The sequence below is a fragment of the Copadichromis virginalis genome, linkage group LG15 (genome assembly GCF_057382275.1).
Source record: "Copadichromis virginalis isolate Kocher_CV1m ecotype Utaka linkage group LG15, C_Virginalis_male_GT1.1, whole genome shotgun sequence".
Classification (NCBI taxonomy): Eukaryota; Metazoa; Chordata; class Actinopteri; order Cichliformes; family Cichlidae; genus Copadichromis; species Copadichromis virginalis.
Window position 1 is genome coordinate 2,393,580 of NC_140632.1, and position 21,888 is coordinate 2,415,467.

General features: G+C 41.5%; 1 protein-coding gene across 6 annotated transcripts in view; it reads left to right on the forward strand.

Moving 5' to 3' along the window:
* cep128 (centrosomal protein 128) overlaps positions 1 to 21,888 on the forward strand; it is a 45,721-nt gene extending 23,833 nt beyond the window's left edge. For 5 of the 6 annotated variants that reach the window (XM_085431323.1, XM_085431327.1, XM_085431325.1 and 2 more), the window contains 8 exons: positions 4,833 to 4,892; positions 6,821 to 7,013; positions 12,512 to 12,561; positions 14,006 to 14,029; positions 16,102 to 16,179; positions 17,749 to 17,862; positions 19,883 to 19,991; positions 20,683 to 21,888. In XM_085431323.1, the coding sequence (XP_085287449.1) occupies positions 4,833 to 4,892; positions 6,821 to 7,013; positions 12,512 to 12,561; positions 14,006 to 14,029; positions 16,102 to 16,179; positions 17,749 to 17,862; positions 19,883 to 19,991; positions 20,683 to 20,756 (702 nt within the window). In that variant the 3' untranslated portion in view covers positions 20,757 to 21,888. Of the gene's footprint in view, positions 1 to 4,832; positions 4,893 to 6,820; positions 7,014 to 12,511; positions 12,562 to 12,660; positions 12,863 to 14,005; positions 14,030 to 16,101; positions 16,180 to 17,748; positions 17,863 to 19,882; positions 19,992 to 20,682 lie in introns of those variants that run through there. The other variant, XM_085431328.1, reaches the window with a different exon arrangement.

Genomic DNA, 21,888 nt, shown 5'->3' on the forward strand with positions numbered 1-21,888 from the left:
TGCTCTTATCTGCTCTTATAGATTTCTCCAGCTGGTCCTGCAGTGCTGCAGTCAAACATGCGAGCCAACACCTTTCCTCCTCTGTAATCCATGATGCCGAAAGAAGTCAATTTATAGCGATCGGGCTAATGGGGGGATCATTAACGGTTAAAGGGTGGATTAAGTTTCAGCTACCTTATGATACCCTCCTTCCTTCCTTGATTTTAAAAGCACTAAGAAGCAGGAAGTTTGAATGTGGTGTAAAGATATTTAAAGTCCAAGAAAAAACAAACTTTGCTGAATACAACTTTAATTGTAAGACGAGTCAGGTGATATTTTTATGCCAAAATGACTCATATATGGCTTTTCTACTGTATTTGAGCACTGAAAGCAGCTTTATGCAAAATGTCTCATTCACCTCTTCATGGTGCTTTGGACACATTAATCAACTAACAAGAATTTAGTGGACAGGTTACGGTTACGGTCAGTGAGACCTCACAAAAGGTTTCAACTGTAAACGTTAACAGGTTGTAGCCAAAAGGTTTAAGGGCTGCGAGAGTTGAGGCTCGGGTGTGAAATTCATGGTATTCAACGGTTTTATCGGTTTTTATCGTTATTTTTTAACCGTTTTTATCGTTAACTTGGTTTCCCTGGGTCTTTTCCCGTGTGTTATGAATAAATCTTCTCTTTTTTGGTACCGGTACTAGTTTTATTCTGTTGTGTTTATCCGCGACACCTTAAAGGCCGGTCCATGAAAATATTGTCGGTTCGTAGCGCAAAAACTGTTGGGGGGCCGCTGAAGTAACAGACAAATATAATATTTCAGTTTCACTCACCAGGACTGCAGGAAAGAATTCCTTGGATGACACGTCATGTTTGTTGTTAGATAATTCCATTAAAACCAATTGAAAAAGGCACCAGCACCACCAACATGCCTGAGAGCTCCAGTTCAGCGACTTGAACTGTTTGAGGTGACAGATGATGGCAAACATGTGGCACGCCTGTCAAAGTCAAGCCAGTAACTGAGACCTGAGCTGGTATCCTTGTGACCTGTGTGCATAAAGGCCCCGTCTGTAAACATGTCTCTGATTGCTAGTTGGACGTCTGTGGGATTGTCTCTGTGGCCACCAGAACTGCGTCTTTTTGGCACTTCCACATAGGCATCATTTTTTCTTCTTCTCTTTAGTCTCATAATTTACCACAGCATGGCAACACAGTCATTTTGGTTCTTTTCCTTAAACGCTAACCTTGTGAGTCATCTCCTTTTATAATAAACCCCTGTGTGTCTTGTCTTTCAATTGTGGTTTATTTTATGCTCCCACTCTTCTGTTTTGGGCTGAGCTGCATCAAAGATCTGTGTTTAAATCCAACTCGAGACATCTGTCGTTATTTTTTTCTCTCCCTTCCATCTTCTCTCCTCGTCTTTTCATAAACTGTTTAATGAAGAGTAATGCTGGTAATCTCTATGAAAACATCTCTCTGTGTCCTCTCCATTTGCTGTTGGTCTTAACGTCTCTGTCTTTTTGCTTCTCGAAATTCTTCCCAGCTTTTCCGTCGTCACAGTGGGAGGCGCAGCAAACACACTGTAACCAAAGACGCACAGCCACACATTTATTCGCGTTGTGAGAGAGATGTAAACCGGGTAGTCACACATTTAAATTAGCGGTGGCAGATGCTTGGAATCCGCTGCTGTGAGGAATAGTGGTGTTTCTTTCACTTCAGGCCTTTCACAGCACTTTCAACTCCCAGCCTACTTGTTCAGTTTTTCAACAGTTTCACCTCCTTTTTGTCTGCTACTCTGCCGTGTGGCCTTTGATGTTTTTGAAAAAAGTAAAGAGAGCGTGAGCGAGAAGCGCAGAGGCATGTTTTATCCTCCCACACAGTCACATGCTCTGGTGTATGGCTGTACGCTCCCTGAGACGGGGACCTCTGCACAGCGGTGCTCTGTTGCCGTACTTTGAGCTGCCGTGGCAACAACTTGGGAGATGCGTTTTTGTTTGTATCTGGTTTTGAGTGGCAGCTTGAAAACGCTGCCTGACACCTGCGCGGCGACGACGTTGCTCGCCAAGGCGCAGGACAGAAAGGGTCCAAAAACTCCTGCTGTGTGTTTTCCATGTCTGTTGATCATGTGTAAACACCTTGCCACAAGGGTGTACTTGAAAAAGGGTTCTGCTTTTGTCTACTTTGTTCATTGCTGTGTGTGAGTTCGTCCATGTGAATTCATGTTTGTTATATCTGCTGGCTTTCTTTTTTTTCCTCGGTAGGTGGCAGGAGGGGGTATGGTTTCACGTTGTTAGCAGGGTGGGTGGGTAAGTCTCTATAAACACGCTCAAAAAGCTATTTGAAAAGGTTTGTCAAGGAGAGTGGGGTGGGGTGGGGTTTTGTTTTGTTTTTTGGCTTTTTTTGTTTTTACCTTTATAAAATCCATTGGAGTGTGTTATCACTCTACCAGTCATGAAACGTCTAAAGAAATGTTTTTGTGCCATCAGAAGGCACAGGACGGCTTTTCTGTTTTGGATGAAGGGAAAACCCCAGTTTTCCAAAACGTGGTACTGCAGCTTTCACGGCCATTGGAGCCTAAAAAGCTTGTGATCATAATCTAAAACTATAGTTCCTGTTTTAAATGAATGGGCACTTATTGACAGAATGCATTTCCCTATTTTCACTGTCTGTGTGTGTGTGGGGGGGCTGTTAGTAATTAATATGGTCATCTCAAGCACCGGCTCGGGCTATAAGCACAGAAGCCCCACCCCCTTGCTGTGAGACCCTCTGTTTGTATGGGCCAGCCAATCAGAGGAAGGAGAGGACAGCCATTTTTTTTCCGGGGAAACAAACAACAAACACTCTGGGAGGCAGCTCATTCTATAGACAGTGCTTATTTTTAAGGGAATATTATTGTATTATGTGTATATTCATTTTGTTTTCTTCTGTTTTTAAAATGCTTTTACTACTAAGAAGTCTGTGAGTCTGCAGTAATAAAGGTAGCAATGGCAGCTGTTGAGAAATGATGACTCAAACATTATGTAGGAGTAAAAGGTATTTCGACATGATTAACTTTAACTTGTTCTAATATCATCCTATAGTATATTTGGCTACAAAGTTTTATTAGGATTCATTCAAAACGTTTTGAGCGATTGTGTTTATAAACAGATGACGTGCACACAAATGCTGCCAGAAACATCCTTAGCAGAGGTAAAAATGCATGTAAAGTTACTCTTAGTGCAGGCTAAAGGCTGCAGCTGGTGCAGGGATTTTAATACAGTTTTGTGAATGATTGTCTTAGGATGAATTGTGGAATGTACAGACTTTGAAATGTAGAAATTAAAAATAACAGTTGTTTTGTTTTATTAGTTTTTGTTTTTTGTTGCTATTTGTTTCCAAGGAAACAAAGGAATTGTAATTCCTTAAAAACAACAACAACTTAACACTATCTGTGAAGAAAGTAGCAGCAGCGCAATATTGATGAAACACAAGTGATAAATGTTGGCCAATACTGATGTCGAGCTGGTAATACCTTAATGGACTGTGTTAGCCTCAGTGAGCTCTTCATCTATTTGGCTTTTTTTAAGCTTTACTTTTATGACTTTTATAACCTGCAGCATCGGACTCTGTTTTATGTTGTATTTAATGCTAAATAGCAAAGGATGAAAGGCTAACCAAAGATGTCGAACACTGTAAACATGCTGCAGTGTTTATAACCGTACTAGAATACTGATGTTATCTTTTATCTTCAAGCACCACTGTGCTTAAGTACTAACCTTGTTTTTGCTCCCGATTAACCATCAGCAGAGACAGGAGAGACGAATCCCCCATTAACAGCCAAATAAGAAAAAGCAAAGTTGAATTTGGCGTGAACCTAAAGCGGCCACGAGGTTAAGAATTGTGTCACATGACCACATCATCTTTTGGTTCTCTGTCATGAGCGTGTTATTCTTCCTTTATGCGAGCTTACTCTCCATGCTAACAACACCAGTAGCTAACAAAAAAAAAGGGGGGGGGGGGGTTATGCATTGTGAAACATATCGCTGTGTTTGAAATGCAACCCCAGTGGCTATTAAAGACATATCGATCATATTCTATACATAGAAATGCAGAAACTTAAATGTGGCTCAGCACAGCCAAATCTAATTAGCATGCACATGAATTCACCACCTCATGTGTAACAAAGAGATAAAGAAGCATGAGAGGGATTATTAATCTTTGCTGACAACTCCACATGTGCAGCTGGCACATTTCAGCAGCTGCATAGCACTTGGCAGAGGTGTGCTCTCAACTGAGTGTCGTCTAGTTATGTGACTGCGTTTATCTGTGTCTATCTTTTTGCCTTAAGAGTGTGTGTGTGTGTGCGTGCGTGCGTGCGTGCGTGCGTGCGTGCGCGTGTGTGTGTGTGTGTGTGTGTGTGTGTGTGTGTGTGTGTGCGTGCGTGCGTGCGTGTGTGCGTGCGTGCGTGTGTGTGTGTCAGCAGTCATTAGGACTTGGCAGGCAGTCAGTTTGTATTGCTGATGCTGACAAGCTTGTCTGGGAAAGATTGGAACATACTCCCTGAGCTCGTTTTTATGACACGCACTAACTGTGTGTGTGTGTGTGTGTGTGTGTGTGTGTGTGTGTTGTGTCATAGCTGTTTAACATGCGCACGCCAATTTAAGTTGGCAGAGGCCCCTCTTCACTAAAGTTAAGAGTTTTGACAGGAGGCTGTTCGATCTGGTTCCTGTCCTCTTGTTTGTCCATCTGCATTTCGATTCACTTGCTGTCTATCCAACTTAACTTCGCCTTGTCCTACAGCATATACACGTAACAGCAACAGGAAAGTTTGCTTTTGTATTTATTTGCTTGTTTTTGTAATTTTCTAACAGGCAATTTCTCAGAGACCTGAACTGGTGAAGGACTCGCACCGCTGGCTGGCTGAGACTAAGGTTTGATTCAGCTTTTGTCCCTGGAGAGAACCATTCTTACACACACAAATAATACAGTCAAGACATAGTGAAGATTTTTGTTTTAACAAGGGATTATATACAATATTAACATAAGGGTTTGCCAGAGTTGGCTTAAAACTAATTTGCATCTGCAGTTCTTTGCCAGGTTACATGGCGAAGATCATAAACGTAAATTACAAAACAAACAAAGCGTCCGCACACCTATGAGAAAATAGACATCAGTGTTCATATTCTGTGAGTTTTTAAAGCTGGTGATAGAGCTGCAGTTCTTAATGAAAAAGAAAGCAGAGGGATGAAAACGTGCAGTTGAAGATAACCTTGTAGATTTGACAGATTCTGCTGTGCGAAAGTTTAAAAAATGAGGCGGTGGAGGAGCTGCCAGACCGTTTAAGATCTTTAATACCAAACACATCTCGGAAAATGATTTCATATTTTTCAGACTCATTAAATGACGTCTCGCCAGACTTTTTTGTCCAGTTTTTTTAAGGTTTTTTTTTATAAAGAGACTCCTGTGCTTTAGTGACTGTTTCCTCAGTTTGTCCCCAACATGCTAAACAACATGAAATATGAGCAAGATGGAAAGTGTGAGCAGCATGCAGTCAGAGGCAGCCTCTAGTTATCTGGCTTTACCTCATTTGACAGAAACGTGTGCATTTTCTTAATAAGTTGCTAAGAGTTCTGAACAACAATGGTTGAGTAGTTAAAACCTCAATTACCAAAACTGCATGAAGTCTTTCATGTCTGGATAAAACTGCTTTAAGCGATGCCAAAAATGTCTTCATGCCAGGAAAGCCCTCCACCATAGATGTGGAGATATATTTGTGCAAACATTTACTGTGGTAAAAACTTCTCAGAAAACTATGACGCTTCATTGTTGAACTATTTTGCTGTGCACCAATGTGTGCTTAGAGTTTGTAATAAATGTCAGTGTCATTCGAATGTCAATGAAAGTCAGATAAGAGTTGAGATTTACCAGGTTCCCCAACGATAGCTGTAAATTAAACTTCTCACAGACGTGCAGCCATATCTTGTTATCATCGGTGCTTTTATATCAGTTATCAGTTTCCATGATGTTCTCGCGGGGCTCATGCGACAGAGGAGATGCTCGCTGTCGTCCTCTGCCCTTTTAGCTGCCACCTGCCTTTCTCCGAGACAAATCAATCCCCGTTTATTGTTGTAAACTTTCAAAAGAAATGTGTAATTAAAGCTGTGGCTGTGATGCATGATACCGTGTTAAAATGTGTTTGCACAATTTGTAGTGTTTATCACTGTAATGTATCTCCTGTCAGAAATTCTCTCAGAGTAATGTGCATTTACAAGAGTAAAACGCTGGAGAACAAGGGAGGTAATTAGCTCCCTTGTTAAGAGTTTTTATGGTAGTATAATGTAGGTATGATTTACAGGCTTACAGTGCACAGTTGGAATAACAATTGAACCAGTCATTTGGCTCTGCTGTGGAAGCCTGTTGTAGGAAACAGTAAATTTACACTGCTGTGCTCATTTTGTGTGGTTTGGTTTTTTTTCTGACGTGACTTTACAACCTGGGTCTGGATTCAGCTAAAAGACAAAAATGAAAAAATAATAATGTTGAGATTTGAGCTGTAAACTGGCAGCTTAGACAGGAAAACGCCTTTGAAAGTAATGAAAAATTAAGTTGAAATGATTTGGCTGCACAGGGAAAATAAGGATCAGGAAGTTTTGTCCTCTTAATTAAACTCCTGCTCAGTGTCCTTTGCATTGATTGGCGTGCAGGATTCTATGTTAGAAAACCCAGAAAATCCCTTGTCATGTTCCAACTTGTGTATTAAATGTAGTGTGTCATGGTGGGGCCTGAGGCTGGCTGGCCTGATCCCCTCCACAGTTTTCAGACTAACTACAACAATGTTTGTATTTATTAAACCAACCAGACCAAGCTGCGCTGGCTGTGTGAGGAGGTGCGTGAGCGCGACACTAGAGAACAGCGCCTGAGGAGGCAACATCAGCAGACCAAGGATCAGTTGAAGGCCCTCAGGCAAAGCCGCGACTCAGAGCAGAGAGCTCTCCTGCAGCGCCTGGACCAACAGGAGAAGCTGATGCACTCTCTCAGCACTGAAAAGAAAGGTAGAATCTAATTGGAGAAACGCCTTCATGTTGATTTCACTCACACTCGGGATGCCCCTGCACAGCATCAGGCGACACAAATCACAGTCATTCTGCCTGTAAAGGCAGCTAGCAGCTGTTAGAGTGCACAGGATGAGAAGTCCTTTAGTTCTCCATGCTCTCAGCATTCACGAGGGTGAGAAGTTGTACTTATCACAGCCAGCTCTCCATGAAAGTCTCCTCTCTCTCTAATGGTTCCTTTTGATTAACACAGCTGTCAGACTCCAATCTCCCGTTTTCATCCTCTCACATTTACATGTAATCACACCATCATTAAGAAAGTCATTCAGTGCAGGCGTGTGACAGAAGTGTTTTTGTTGCTCACTGTTTGTTGTGTTTTGCTGTAATGGATGCTGGTGAAAATGACTGTGTGTGTGCCTGAATCATTGTTTTTTGTTTGTTACGATGGGTCTGACTGTTTGTAGTTGCAGATGTTTGAGAAAGAATCTTAATGGTTTGTGAACTTTGAGCCTCACGTGGAAAGATGACTTGTTTTTCCCAATGTGAGCCCCATTTTTGACTGAATTTCTCTTAATGAGCTGTAACTGGCAGAGGAAGAGAAGCTTGTTTTCAGCGCTTCGTCTGAACAATACGGGGAAATGAACCTAATTTGTGTTCCATTACCAGAGATCTAAAAGACACAGGGGGACTGGAGACAGCTGGATAGCTGGCTATGGTCAAGGAGATGGAAACAGAGCTAGCTATCTGTTTACATTTTTCTTTTCTTTCGAGTAAAGTGATTGGACAATTCAGTTAATGATACACGCGCAAGATCATTTCGATCACCTTTGGAATCAGCTCCTCCCGTCTCTGGATCAGCAGTTTGAGTCTGCACTGCAGGCAGGAGCAGTGATGTGGTCTCTTTAGTAGTTAGAGCTAAGAGTAATCTTTTGTCACAGCAGCAGTATCTGAGTATTGAAGGTGTGGATTTTATAACCTCTGCTATAAACTCTTCTTCTCAGTAACGGCTGTAATTACATGGTGCATTTTGCAACTATATCCTCAACCATGCATTATGGTAAATACTAATTAATGAATATTCTCAAAGGGGGAGCTGTATTCTCGTGAGCTCTGAGAGCTGCTTGTTTTTATCTCAACACATTAGCCATTATTGCCAGCACTCAGCGGAGACATTGTGTGGTGTACAGGATTTGTGTCAGATTGCGGTTGCGGTTTGTGTATTTTTCCTAAGACCTTTCATCACTTGTGCAGTGCTCCCTGTTGGCCCTTTCCCTTAAAAACAGGTCTGCAGTGTATGTGTGGAAACAGCTGTTCTAGTATTACAGCTCCTCCTGCAGCTGAGACGGGCTGGACGTGTCGGTCAGCGGAGACACTGAGCTGTGAAAACGTAGCGTCTGTCACAGTTACATGTTTCAGATCATCAAACCAGTTTTTAGATTAGTAAAGAGAAGTCGAGTAAATACGATGATTTTGACCGCATGGCATTAAAAACTGTGTAATTCTGTTAAATTAAAACCACAGAATCTCATATTTCATGGCTTTTCCTAAAATGGGCTTATTGGTAAAGTACTGAAATTTGGGGTGTGTGGGGGTAAAAAAAATATGAACTTAGAACAACCAAAGACGCTGCTGTGAAATTACCAATTACCTAACATTAGGGCTGCTCAATTAATCGAATTTTAATCACGATTACGATCTGGGCTTTCAACGATCATTAAAAATGACTGAGCCGATTATTAGCCCCTCCCTAATTTATCCGCGACACCTTAAAGGCCGGTCCGTGAAAATATTGTCGGGCATAAACCGTCCGTGGCGCAAAAAAGGTTGGAGACCGCTGATTAAGAGGACCCGAGGGAAGCTCGGAAAGCTAAGCAGAAGTTATTTGGAGAGTGACTGCCGTTGGTTGAAAAGAGAGTTTAAAAAACAAACTTCAGTGGTGTTGCACACTATTTTATATTATTTTTTTAAAGTCATTGTTAACCCTTTAAAGCCGGTCAGAGCAGCACGCTCCGTTTTGCGTAACTATTTTTAAATCCCTGTAGAACCTGAACCGTGTAAGCTAGCGCAATAATTTGTTTTGCATATGAAACCGGAGGAGTTGTACTTACATCTGATGCCATCAGCTTGTCCTCGGTCACGGTTTCCTTCCACATATAGCTTTGCAAAAATTGCATAAAAAGCGCTTGCAGGAACAAAAACATAATATTCCAGAAACACGCTTTGCCGTTCCTATCAGCTGTTCGTAACACTTCCCACAGTGAAATGATGCACCTGCTGTTTTCTTTGCAAATTTGCATCATAGGATTGTTTTTTGTTTTTCCTGCAGTATATAAAAATTGGTGTATCTCCAAAATAAAACTATGAAGACACTCAAAATAAATTTCCTGTTGTTGTAAACTATTTTTTGCAACTTTATTGTATTTAAAGTTTTGAGGGATAAACCTCTTAAATTTCTCCAAGTAGAAATATATGTAAACAAAACAAAAGCGATTTTCAATTTTTTTTGTAGTTTATTGCACTTTTTTGCAATTTATGTAATTACTATGGACTTAATGCATACATATTATTAAAATATGGGCTATAACAGTTGTATTGCAAATTGAAATGCTCCCACAAATGGCACTACAGCATGTAAAAAAATAATATAAGCTCTGGTGGACTTGGTTCTATAGTAGGTCTTAAAGGGTTAAATAAATATCGTCAAATAATCGTGATCTCAATTTCAGTGAAAATAATCGTGATTATCATTTTTGCCATAATCGAGCAGCCCTACCTAACATCACAATGGTTTACACACATTTTTTAAACTTTAAGGCTTCCAAAATTATCTGGATGTGATTCATAAATATGCAACTACAGTGGCTAAATATAAATAAAATAAATAAATCCAGATCAGAGCAGCTGATCGAGGTGACGAGGTCGCGGGGTGTGGTCGCAGGTTTGGTGATCAGAGGCAGACGTGAACTAGATGATAAACTTTGACTCTTCTACTTTTACAGTACCGTATTTCCCGGACTACAAAGCGCACCTGAATATTAGCCGCACAAGCTAAAATCAGGGGAAAATCCTGTTTTGTACATACATTAGCCGCACCTGACCAAAAGCCGCAGGTGTTTCAATATTGACTTATCATATGTAAGAGAATATGCACAAAGCGAATTGTCAGGAAAGAGATGGCTGTTTGGAGACACACCCCTTTTATTAATATTTTGAAAAACAAGCTATGGGTACATATTTGCACATGTGCTGTGCTTCATAAATGAGTAACAAATGTAGTACATAACAGTAACCTACAGCACACCAGAAAAATAGATTCAGACTACCTTTTAGGCTCAGGTGCAGTGACACGGCTTTAACAAGAAGAAAAGTCAGTCACTCACCATCATCTTTCTGCCCACTAAAACCACCAAAGTCCTCTTCTCCAGTGTCGGAAACGAACAGGCTCAGGATGGCTTCGTCATCCACTCTCAGCTTCTTTCCTTCGTTGTCACTTTCAAAACCAAAGATAATCCTCATTGTCATTGTCAGTGTCGGAGTCGAACACCCTCTGAAGGGCCGTGGCGGTGTCCTCCTCTTCATCATGCAGCAGTCCAGCCCTTCGAAATCCGTTGGTGATCGTGGATGTTTGCACACTTTTCCACGCTGTCAGAATCCACCGGTGGAGTTGAGCACAACTTGCTTTTCGCAAGTTTATCGCCGCTCATCATCCAGCTGAACGTGTAGCGCTACTTTGAAGTTTGTTTTTTGCGCTACTTGTACGGCACTATGTTGCCTGGCGGATGGACATGTGACCAACATACCACTCTTGAACCCCGATCCTTCCGCCAGGCAACGTAGTGCCGTACAACAGCGGAACAAACAAAACAAATCGTCTTACGATATGACAAAAATCACGGACAATCCATAGAAAAGCCGCACCTGACTAAAAGCCGCAGGGTTCAAAGCTTGTGCAAAAAGTAGCGGCTTATAGCCCGACAATTACGGTAATTAATAAAAAATATGTTTCTTACATTTTTGTGGGTAACTGTGAGGTCAGATTTAAAAAGGAGGCAATCAGCTGTTCAGTCGTTGTCAGTGTTTATTGTAGCTCAGCTACAAAACGTGTAGCTGCGCTACATCCAGAATAAACTTAACTCTTCATAATGTTCTTTCTCTGTAATACTTCAATTATTTGCTAGTTATTCTGTATACTTATTATCACTTATTAGTTAATTGTTTTGCCCTGTTTAACTTTATAATCTGTAATGAAATTATCAAAATCATTTATAAAACTAATGAAAACCCTCAAAATGTTATTTTAATACTCGTTTTGTTGAATCTTAAATTTAATTTCAATCTTAAATTTCAATAATTAGAAGGAAATTAGTAACTGAACTTCTTCAAGAAATGATGTATTTGCCATTAGTGCTGTGGTAGGATGGAGTCAAAATTAGCCCTCCTGGTGCTTCTTATGAGTTAGGGTATAATGGCAGTTCTAGTGTCAGGGGAAGCTATTCAGACCAAGCTGGATCTGTGTGAAAATGTAATCGCCCCATAAACCTAATAACTGGTTAACTCGCGATAAGTGGCAATGAGTCTTTGAGATCACTGTGGAGGAATTTAGTCCGCTCTCCTTAGCAGAATAGTTTGAATTCAGCCACATTGGAGGGTTTCCCAGAATGAACGGCATCCCCATCAGAATGAAGTCCAGACTTTGACTAGTGTGCTCCACTTGTGGATTATTGTCCTGCTGAATAATCCAATCAATCTTTAGGGCATTAAAACTACCTGGATTTTCTGGTGGTGAGCAGAATTCATGTTTCCATCGATTACAGCAAATCATCCAGGTCCTGAAGCTGCAAAGCAGCCCCAGAGCATCACACTACCACCACCATGTTTCACTGTTGCTATGATGTTCTATGCTACTTACACTTATGCTACATACCTTTTAGAAAATACAGCTTTTGTTTTGTCAGTCTTCAGAATCAAGATGAGCGACATAAGCAGTTTGTCCCTCATTTACCTGTCGGGGTAAAAATAATCCATCAGCACTGCACAGCACCGAGCTGTGTTTGGATTAGGGTTCATCACATGGCCAGAATGTAATCAGTATAAAACAAATCATCTTTTCTTGTGTTCTTGGAGGTTAAATGTCAGGAAATCACTTCTCCATTTAAAAAAGAAATGATATTTTTTATTATTAACTAAAACCCCAAGCAGGCTTGTGTTTGAAACAACAGTCAAAAGGCAAAATATAGTAAGTGAGCAGCTCGTGAATGACAACAGCATCCTGTTACACTTAAACTGCAAAATGATGCAATTAGTAATAGTTGTTTCATCAAGAAGCTGTATTGGTTTCAGATATTAAAAACATCCAGCACCTGCAGGCATCACAATAGAAGCTAGTATTATTTGGCCTGGCCTTACACAGCTCATATGGACCACAGATATTACTGTGACATCTGACAACTCGCTCCATCAACTGCACCATCTCTTCTTACACACTGATGTCATTCCAGAGCTGCTGGAGAGAAGTCGCAAGAAAGAGGACGAAATGAGAAGCCTTCAGGTTAGTGTAAAATATATATAATATGGTTAGTTTGTGTTTAAGTTGGCAAAGTGCTGTGCAGAAGTCTTGAGCCACCCATCATTTCTCTTAACTTTACAGGGAAAATGTGGAATAGGTGCAGAGACCCATTGGAACATATGCAAACATACATGGAAATGCAGCAATAAGACAAACCGAGTTTGTACGATTCTACATGCTTGAAAGTCGGTCAGTATTTTGGTGTGACCATCTTTATTCTTCAGCACAGCCTGAACTCGCTTATCATTTATTTAAGTCGTCTTCAGGAACACAGTGTTTTGCTATTACGATATGCTTTTACTGAATAGGCAGTGTGTCTGGGGATCATTGTCATGCTGGAAAATGAAGCCATTACAAACTATTGCTTAAGAAGTCTTAATTAAAAATAGATAAAAACAATTTTAAAATAAAGTATGGCTCCTTGGAAGCTAAATATAAAGAAATTAATTGGAGACTCAAGATTTTTGCACAGTGCTGTATGTCTGGGTTTTGGTCATCTGAGCTCTCTGAGGGTGTGTTACAAACATTACTTCACAGCTGTAGGCCTGACAGACTCCTTGCTGCCGAGCTTGGACAAGAAGCTAATTACTGCGGACAAGATGGCTCGGAGTTTAAAAGCCACTCGAGGCCTTGTTTCTGTCTTTCAATACTGCAGCAGCTACACTTGGCAGGACACCAACCCACCTAGTCTCAAGTGGACTGGTCCTTTATTCACTATTAAACAGCAAGAAACACATGCACACACACAGGCAGCGAACCGTCTGAGAAGAGACCGTCTAGCTCTGTGTGACTGTGCACGGAGTCTGCGGGCTCATCTGTGGCTGCATAATGGCACCTGCCAGAGCTTGTGCACTGTTTTAGACACCACCGAGCTTTTAATTATGAAGGATGAGGAGACAGAGATGTAAAAAGAAAAGACGGTGTGAAGGACGTAGAGTTTAAAAAAAAGAAGTTGGGGGTGGGCTGAGGCGGGAAAAAAGTCCCCCTGTTAGAAACCATCAACACATTACAGGCACGGGGGAGAAGCAGTCGGTTGGAGGGAAGAGCAGGTGTGCGTTTGAGTGGCAGATAAGAGGCATAGCATCACTTATGCATCGTTAGAGAGGGAACATCAGTCAGGAGCTGGATGAGCGGCGAGAGCGGTTTGTCTTTGTGCGAGTGTGTCGGTGTGTGTGATAAGAAGTCTGTTGTGTGCTACAGACTCTCCCTAGCCCCTGCATTTCATTCCCTTGTTACCCGTTTGTTGGAGCACACTATTTCTCTCTTTTGTCAATTTGTTCCTCCTACACACGCTAACACAAACACGTGGTTTCTCTCTGCTCAGCCACCATTTTGAGCCGTTCCCCGGACTCACTGTCTGCATTTATATGCATTTAAAGACCAGTGCTACAGTTCAGTAATGTTACTGTGTTTGTGTTTTCTTTAGGACCGTGTTTTGGATCTGGAGCTGGTAAGATGTGATGTTTTACATCATTTTTCTGTTATTTTTATTATTATTTTTTCCCAGGTTTTCAGCTGTATTTGGCTCAGCCGTGTAGGCAGGTTCACCTAAGGCTGTGTTTGCCCAGCAGCCCATAGAGGCTAACACAGAAAATGATTTCTTTAGTCAAGGCTCAGAGCTCTGTTAATCATCATCACTCTTTCTGATGAGGTTAAGAACCAGGCTGCACTGACAATGCAGCATCGACCTCACCATCCGAACGGTTAACGTCTACCACTAACATCTCTAATAAGCTATTACGTGTCAGCCAGAAATTAATTAGCACCACTGAAAGAGTGTATTGACCCAATCGCTTATTACTCTCTTTAAAAAAATAAATAAACGAAGCCACCCAAGCCACGCTGTCCATCCATCACTATTATGCAGCATGCTTGTCTACTTCAGGCTTCAATTAGCTGTTACAAGAAAGAAGGAAGAAATAGCCGGACCGCCAACATCATTTTTGCTTACTGCAATCACAAAGTGGCAGGACACATCGACCCATCTGTCACCAGCCTGGGAAATGGGGACCATCAAGTAAATCTTACTTGTATGTCAGCGTGCCATTCAGCGTAGCAATCAGTGTGACGCCTTGTAACAGCCAGCTCTTTTGATGCTTAAATGCTCCATCTGAATGTGAACAAAAGGCTATTGAAGGTACAGTGAAGAGATGAATAGAAGGGCGTGCAGCTAGAGTAGTACTTAATTAAAGATGGTGCTGAGTGTGTTGTAACAAGTCCTCAATTAGCTTTTGAATTGACCAAGCAGTATGACATCATGTCTGTTTAAAGGTACAGTCAGTAACTTTTTGAGGTTCTTTTACAGGAAAAAGAAGGTTACTGTACTCATAAATATCCATAAAATTGTGTGTAATTAATCTTCTAACAAACTGATTTCATCTCAGAAACTTATAATGAATCTATTAAAAACACAGAGGGGTTGCAGTTTGTGGATGCCATCACGTTCCTCCACCATATTTGAGTACGGTGCCCAGGAAGGACGTCTCCCTTTCAACTGATGGTGTCTTAAGTTTGTAGCTGGTTACATACGCACCAAAGGCAGAGGAAACGCTGTGTGCCATGGAGGGACATTTGATTTCATACCTTCACCTTCATACTCTGAACTCTCATATATTTTTAATGCCACTGTGCTTTTGTTTTTGTTGCCAATAAATTGTTAGAAAGCATCGTTTCATGTAGAATGGGCACAATATGGCACAGCTCAGCTCCACACGTTGTGCAGAGATTTAGGCGTCACACACTGTTCAGGATGTAGATAGATTATTGGCTTTTTTTGATGCTGTCTGCCACGTGTCACTGCCACTGGTATCTGGATCATAAATGCATTTACAAAACAACTTTGGACTGATGTGTGCACAGTCAGAATTCAGGTTAATTTTGTATGCAGTGTCTGCTACTCCACATTCAGTACTGTCATGTGGGAGGGTATAAATAATACATAAATGTGCTGCTAACAGTATCAGCCACGGACCCTTGTTGTTTAGCCAGTACATCCATTATGTGTGCAAATACAAAGGCGTCAGTCGACTCTGCAGAGCAGTTAAACCCACGAACATCCAGCTGCGCAACCTTCATCGGTGATTATCGTTTAAGATGAACCTCGACTCGGAGCGACGTCTCATTTCACTCTTATTTCATCGACTTTTCCTTCCTCGCTGTTGTTCTTTGATCTTTTTTGTTGGCTGTAAGTGGGAAGTGCTGACGAACGAGGAAAACGTGGCGAGGGAAAAGGAGAGGCAATTAATGGAATTGGGAAGTGGCCCCAATATTATTAATCATTAAATCTCCACGTGTTGTTTTGGTTTTGTAGCATGTGTGTCTACGTGTTTATGATTTTTGGGGTTCCTCGTTGTGTTATTGGATTTACTGACATCTGCGTCGGGATCACTTGGATAACTTGTAATTATGATGTTAAAAACACAGATGCTGTTTTCAGTTCTGACAGTTTTCAGTATCTTCCATTTACATTTGTTAAATATTTGTGTGTGTGTGTGTGTGTGTGTGTGTGTTCTTTTTTTTAAGAATACAAGAGTAGCCCTGGATCACTTGGAGTCTATTCCAGAAAAACAGCTTCTTATGGAGAACTTCAGAGATTTGGAGGTGGGGATCACATATAATCTAGATTACTTCTTTTATTTGACTGTTAATGAACGCGCAAAAATTAACCGAGTAACTGCACAATTAGCTCTGAGTCACATATAAGAGGATTAAATCCTATAATTATGGATTATTAATTGCAAAACTATGGAATTAATGCTTTACTAACTTTACCACTGCACAACTGATTAGCAGGCAAATGTAATGGACAAAACACAAGAGCCAGTTAAACTTTCAATCATTGTAACATAAGGAGGATTCCCTCACTAAGCTGCTGCAGCAAGACAGTCAAAATGCCACAAAATCACATGAAAAAGTTCTGTCTGCATCTCCCTATTGTCAAACTCTAGCACTAACCTAAATGGCCTGATCATCATTTTCAATATAATGACAGATGTTTATCAGCGAAGGTCCTCTTAGTCCTTTGTCAGTCTCAAGTTCCTGACACATACAGTGAAGCATTGAAACAGCTGGAGGAGGCTCAGCACCGGGCAGATGTGACTAATTGCATCTTCCATGGTTAAAGCTCCGCATCATGAAGCAGCATGACTCAGCAGAATCATCACTGCTAAGTTTATTGTCAGAGGCCTCAAAGTATTTTATTCCTTTGCTCAGCTGTCGAAGATAAGCTTAGCTGTTGCTAATCTGTTTGCTAATGCACAAAACAAGCAAAGACCAGGACTGCCAAAGGAACCAATTGGGGCAGTGGTGATGTGATGTCCAGAACAATGTCTCGAACAAATGAAGCTAACTAAATTTTTAAGAAACACTTTAATAGTGTAAAAATAAATTAAAACCAGTACAAAGAGCAGGATCACATCCATGTGAAGCTAAAACGAGCACCAAACTGTGAGTCAGCCCAACGGAGCCGTTGGTTTCAGGTCAGACTGTGCTGAGAGCAGAGAGCAGAAAAAGACTTCAGTAAGTAAATGAAGAATTGAGCCTCAGCAGGTTGCTTCACTCAGCAGCATAACAACAGCTTAACTGCATCTGTGTGAGTGACTCAGTCTAAGCTGGCAGACACACAGCCTGTTATGTCATGTTGACTCCATGCACACCAATGCCAATGTGCGTTATACTAGATTTTAGCTAAATAATTAATGGTTAGTTTATTGATTTTGCTTATTTGTGCTTTTATTATTGATAGGGAGGTAATCTACATGTTAAATTCTTTCTGTTATTCTCATTGCTGATCAGTAGTCAGTGTAAATCTATTTGATAAGTCCAGAGCTCTAACTAAACCTCAAATAACGAAATATTTGTCTTGTTTCACAATCACGCCCACCTATGTGTAGTGCTGTCACATCCAGGTATTGTGTAGTTTGCTGAGTCCTGCAACACTTGTGTGTGAGTGTAATGGACTGCCAGGCTCCAATTTACTGTTATAGGAAGCACTCGTGAATTCAAAAGATTAGCTTGTGCACTTTGACACCACTACTATTTATTCAGTTGTTCTCTGACTAATTAACCCAAAAAGAAAAACTGTTTAAGATTGTTTAGATTCTTTTCTTTTCTGCCTGTTTAGAAATAGTCGCACAATCTGATGACACAGCTTCTGTCTTGTGTGTTCAGGACTCACAGCAGCAGAGGGAGATGGTAGAGGAGCGCCACGCCAAATACAAAGAGATCGTCTGGGACCTGCAGCACCAGCTGGATGAGTCCAAACGCAGGATCCAAGAGTACAGAGTATGTTAGACACATGGTTGCAGTACCTTGATGCCTAGCAAGAGACGATACTTTAGAACAACAACCTACACTTTTTCTATTTCAGTCACTAATTGCGGCGCTTTGTTCAAACAGCAGCTGTTTCGATAAGGATAGCCTGACTTTGAGAGTCGGTTATGAGTCTGGCTCACCCACACAGATGCCGGTGTGTGCACTGCACCTCATTTGCAGCTCGTTTGAATAAATGAATAAATTCGCACAGTGGTAACATAGCATGGATGGACAGAGCGGGACAGGCTCTGGGGGTGCCACTAATGTACCCCCCCCCAAAAGACAAAAACAAAACCCCAACTTGAATTTGCCTCTCACTGTTAATTGCTACTGTCATCCTCTCTGTTATAAAGCAGCCGAGGGAGTCATCAAGACATCGTCGTTGACAGCTGATTGCCATCAGCAGTTTACAGCCTCCCCTAAACAGCCATACAGTCACTTTTTAAATGGCTTTAATCTGCCAGATTACCCCATTGGTTTGCCAAATGACTCCTGCGTTGAGTGATAAGTGGCGATTGCATTAGCTTAATAGCTGCTGCCCACTCGGGGTTTGTTTAAGGAAAAAGGATGGATGAATGTCTTTATAAGACTTCCATCTTAAACAGAGGCAGCAGTGCTTACAAACAGCTTCCACATCACGTTTAGCTGAGGCTCTCCCGACTTTTCTGCTCAGATTATCTCTTTGGTCCGCCGCTGCTCTGGCCTCGTAGGACATCTGGAAAGTTAGTGATCCATATCCTGAGGATAAAAGACAACAAGCGCTCCGTGTCATACTTTAAGCAGCCGCTGCACCTTTGTGGACCTTGCAAAAGAACCACAGAATATTAAGGGATTTTTTCAAACTGCACACCAGCGTTTTTGGAGACCTGTAAACTTGCAAGTGTGGCAGCACAGGTACACAGCATTCAGCCACAATATTAAAAACACCTGCTTTCCTCCTGCCTCCTAAACAGCCTCTGACATTTGTGGTGTCTGGCACTGGGACGTTGGCAGTGGATCTTTCGGGCTGGGATGTTTTGTGGATCAGGTTTGTTCCAGTAGATGCTGGTATGCCCAAGACTCTGATTTGTATTACTCGAGCTGTTTCTGAGCAGCTTTTCTTTTTGCAAAATGATGGAGGGAAGCCCTCTGTGCGTCAGTGCCTTGAGGCGGTGCAGGTGGGGTGGTCTCTGTTGTCTGCAGGAGTGATCAAGTAGGTGGCCAGGTTTTAATGTTATGACTTTTTGGCGTATACTTACTGGAAAGACTGAGATTGCTTATGTAAATCATTTTGTCGAGCATTTTTGATATGCATACAGGTATTTTGGGGACCCAGACAGCAGCCCCTTTCCTTTAGCGTGGTGCATTTGTCTGCCTTGTTCCCTTCCGTGAGCCCAGACTCATTCAGATGGTTTATTTTAGCTATAATAAAATGGCCTGGCGTGCATAATCTAAGAATCCTGCACAGCACACTTCACTGTCCATGTTGATCATTGCATGGCGTAAAGGAAATTTTACATTATTGTTAAATTAAGCACACTCATAATGTCTCACCAGCTTCTTGATGGATTGTCCGTTCGTTCAGTTCACCGGCTTTTTGCATCTTCACATCACGAACACTGCAGATCAGCAAACTGCCGTCTGAGGCTCAGTGATGTAAAGGGCTGAATAAAGTAATAGAAATGCATCGGCAGCACAGACCGTAGCCTCCAAAACAACCATACAGCTGATTCGACATCTTTCTAAGACAGTTTCAATAAAAACTGGAGTTTATCTCCTTCACGGAGGCTGGATTTATAGCAGGATGGCTGCATTAGATTATCTTTATCCAGCTGTATCATAACCTGACAGCAGAGTGTATGCACCGATGCCATCCTCAGGCTCACTACGACTATAAATCTCTTGAAGGTTTCTTTCTCCTTCCACCCAAAGAGCTGTTGTGTGTGTTTGGTTGTTTTTTGTAAATCTGGTGTGTAGCCTACATTCTCGTTACCATGTCCTCCTCTTCCAGCATGAGAAGTTGGATGCCACTTCCAGGAGCCTCAAACTGGCTGCTCTTTCTTCCACTATCAAAGGCTCCAGCACGTTCCTTAGCAGCTCGCTGAGATCTGACACACTGTGTGAGTACGGAGCAGCTCTGACAGCCTTTCTGTTCTATGCTTTGATGGGAGTCGTGTATTTCCTGCATCTCTGTATTGCTGATCATTTGAAAATATACAGTACGGCGGTATTTTGGAGTAAAATTATTGTCAAAGTATTCTTATTTTTCTAAATAACTGCATCCAGACTGTAGTGAAAAGGATGTTTCGGTGTTTCTGATCTGCATTCATTTCAGTATAACGCTCACCAATAACCCAAATTTCACCATGTTACATTCAGGGCACAGTCTCGCTTTCATTTAGTGTGTAAACATGGCAGCCGGCGCTGAAACTTTCCATCAGTGCTCTGGAAATGAGTCTGCCTGTATCACTGCCAGTGGCTCCCAGCCAAAATCACTTGTAGCACTTTCCTAAGCCGCTTACAAATATTTGGCTCAGCGCGAGAGGAGCGTACTTTCTGTGGCTTTGTGTCCATTTTACCTCCGAGATTTATGGAGGCCAAAACATGTTCGTGGCTGTTTAACACTGGTGTTAATATACAGAGTAATTCCCACACATAGTTGCGACTTCCTCGGCTGTAGCAGGTAGTGCAAATCATATTTTATGCGCCTTGTTAGTGAGAAATGTCTTGTTCACAAATGTCGCGCTGTGATTGGTTAGTAAATGAAGCAGGACTGTAACTGTGTATCCTTTCTTCTCTCCTCTGCCACAGCGCCTCTCAAACACTTGACCACTTCAGACCTGGACGACTCCAGAGTCGACGGGGCCAAACCTCTCGCAGATTAGTTCAACCTTTAGCAAACCTTTATCCATCTCTACAAACACACACACACACCGACTCTACCTGCTGGTGCTCATCCGGAGCGAAACGTAGTGAGAGGCCTTGCACTCGACGCTAATCCTCCACGACTACCTCAGCCAGGCAGTCGGCGAATGTGCTCGGGACCGAGACTGACGTTTTATTAAAGCAGAACTTTAAGAAACACTTTAAAACATGAGCTAAATATCTGCACGCTGTAAAGAGTTTAACTGTTATTTATAATGATGAATGTATTTCAAAGCAAAACGGTTTCACTGTTCCACGTTCTTGTCTTGTTCTAGATGTGGTTAAATGTCTGTTCTGCTCTTATCATCATGCGTTTCTGCTAAAAGACAAACTCCATAAATGAACTCGTGGTGCCTTCTGAACAATATGCAGTTTTTTAAAACTAGCGCAATGTGACAAATGTTTTTGTGTGTGCGTTTCCATCCAACTCTTGATGAATGAGAAACGTTTTGTATACTGCAGTATTTATATTTGTAAGAAAGAAGGAAATGAGCACAGTTAGATGGTTATTTTGTCATGAAATATGAAGGAAGTGTATGCACTGTGAATAAATCTGCATGGAGCTAAATGTCTAGTTTTCTATGCACACTTGATGTCCCCTTCATTTCAGACTGAAGTGTTTGCTTTGCAGCAGCTGAGAGACTCCAGCTACTCCCAGCGGTATCTTTTGCTTTCAGCTGAAATCCTTCAGAGGGACAACCTAAAGCCACACACGAGAGGAACGTCCTTTTAATTTACTGCTCGGCTGTTAAGGCAGAAATACAGTCCCCGGTGCGTGAATATTAAAAAATGTTTACATAATCTTTGTTTGGACATTCTGTGTTTGCACGGGTTGGTTGTGTACAGCATAAAACCAGATGTCACTGGATTCTGGCAGAGCAGGGAAGCTCAAACTGATGCAAAGGTCAAAGATTCCTCCGTATATAAGTAAATACATTAAATACTGTTACTTTTTTTTTCATCACTACTGATTTAATAAAAAATTGCAAATACAAAAGACATGTTTTATCGGCCTGTCACACTTCTGCCATTATCTGCCTGTATTATGTCATTTATTCCTCTCAGCCTTAATAAAACATGCTATTAACGTGT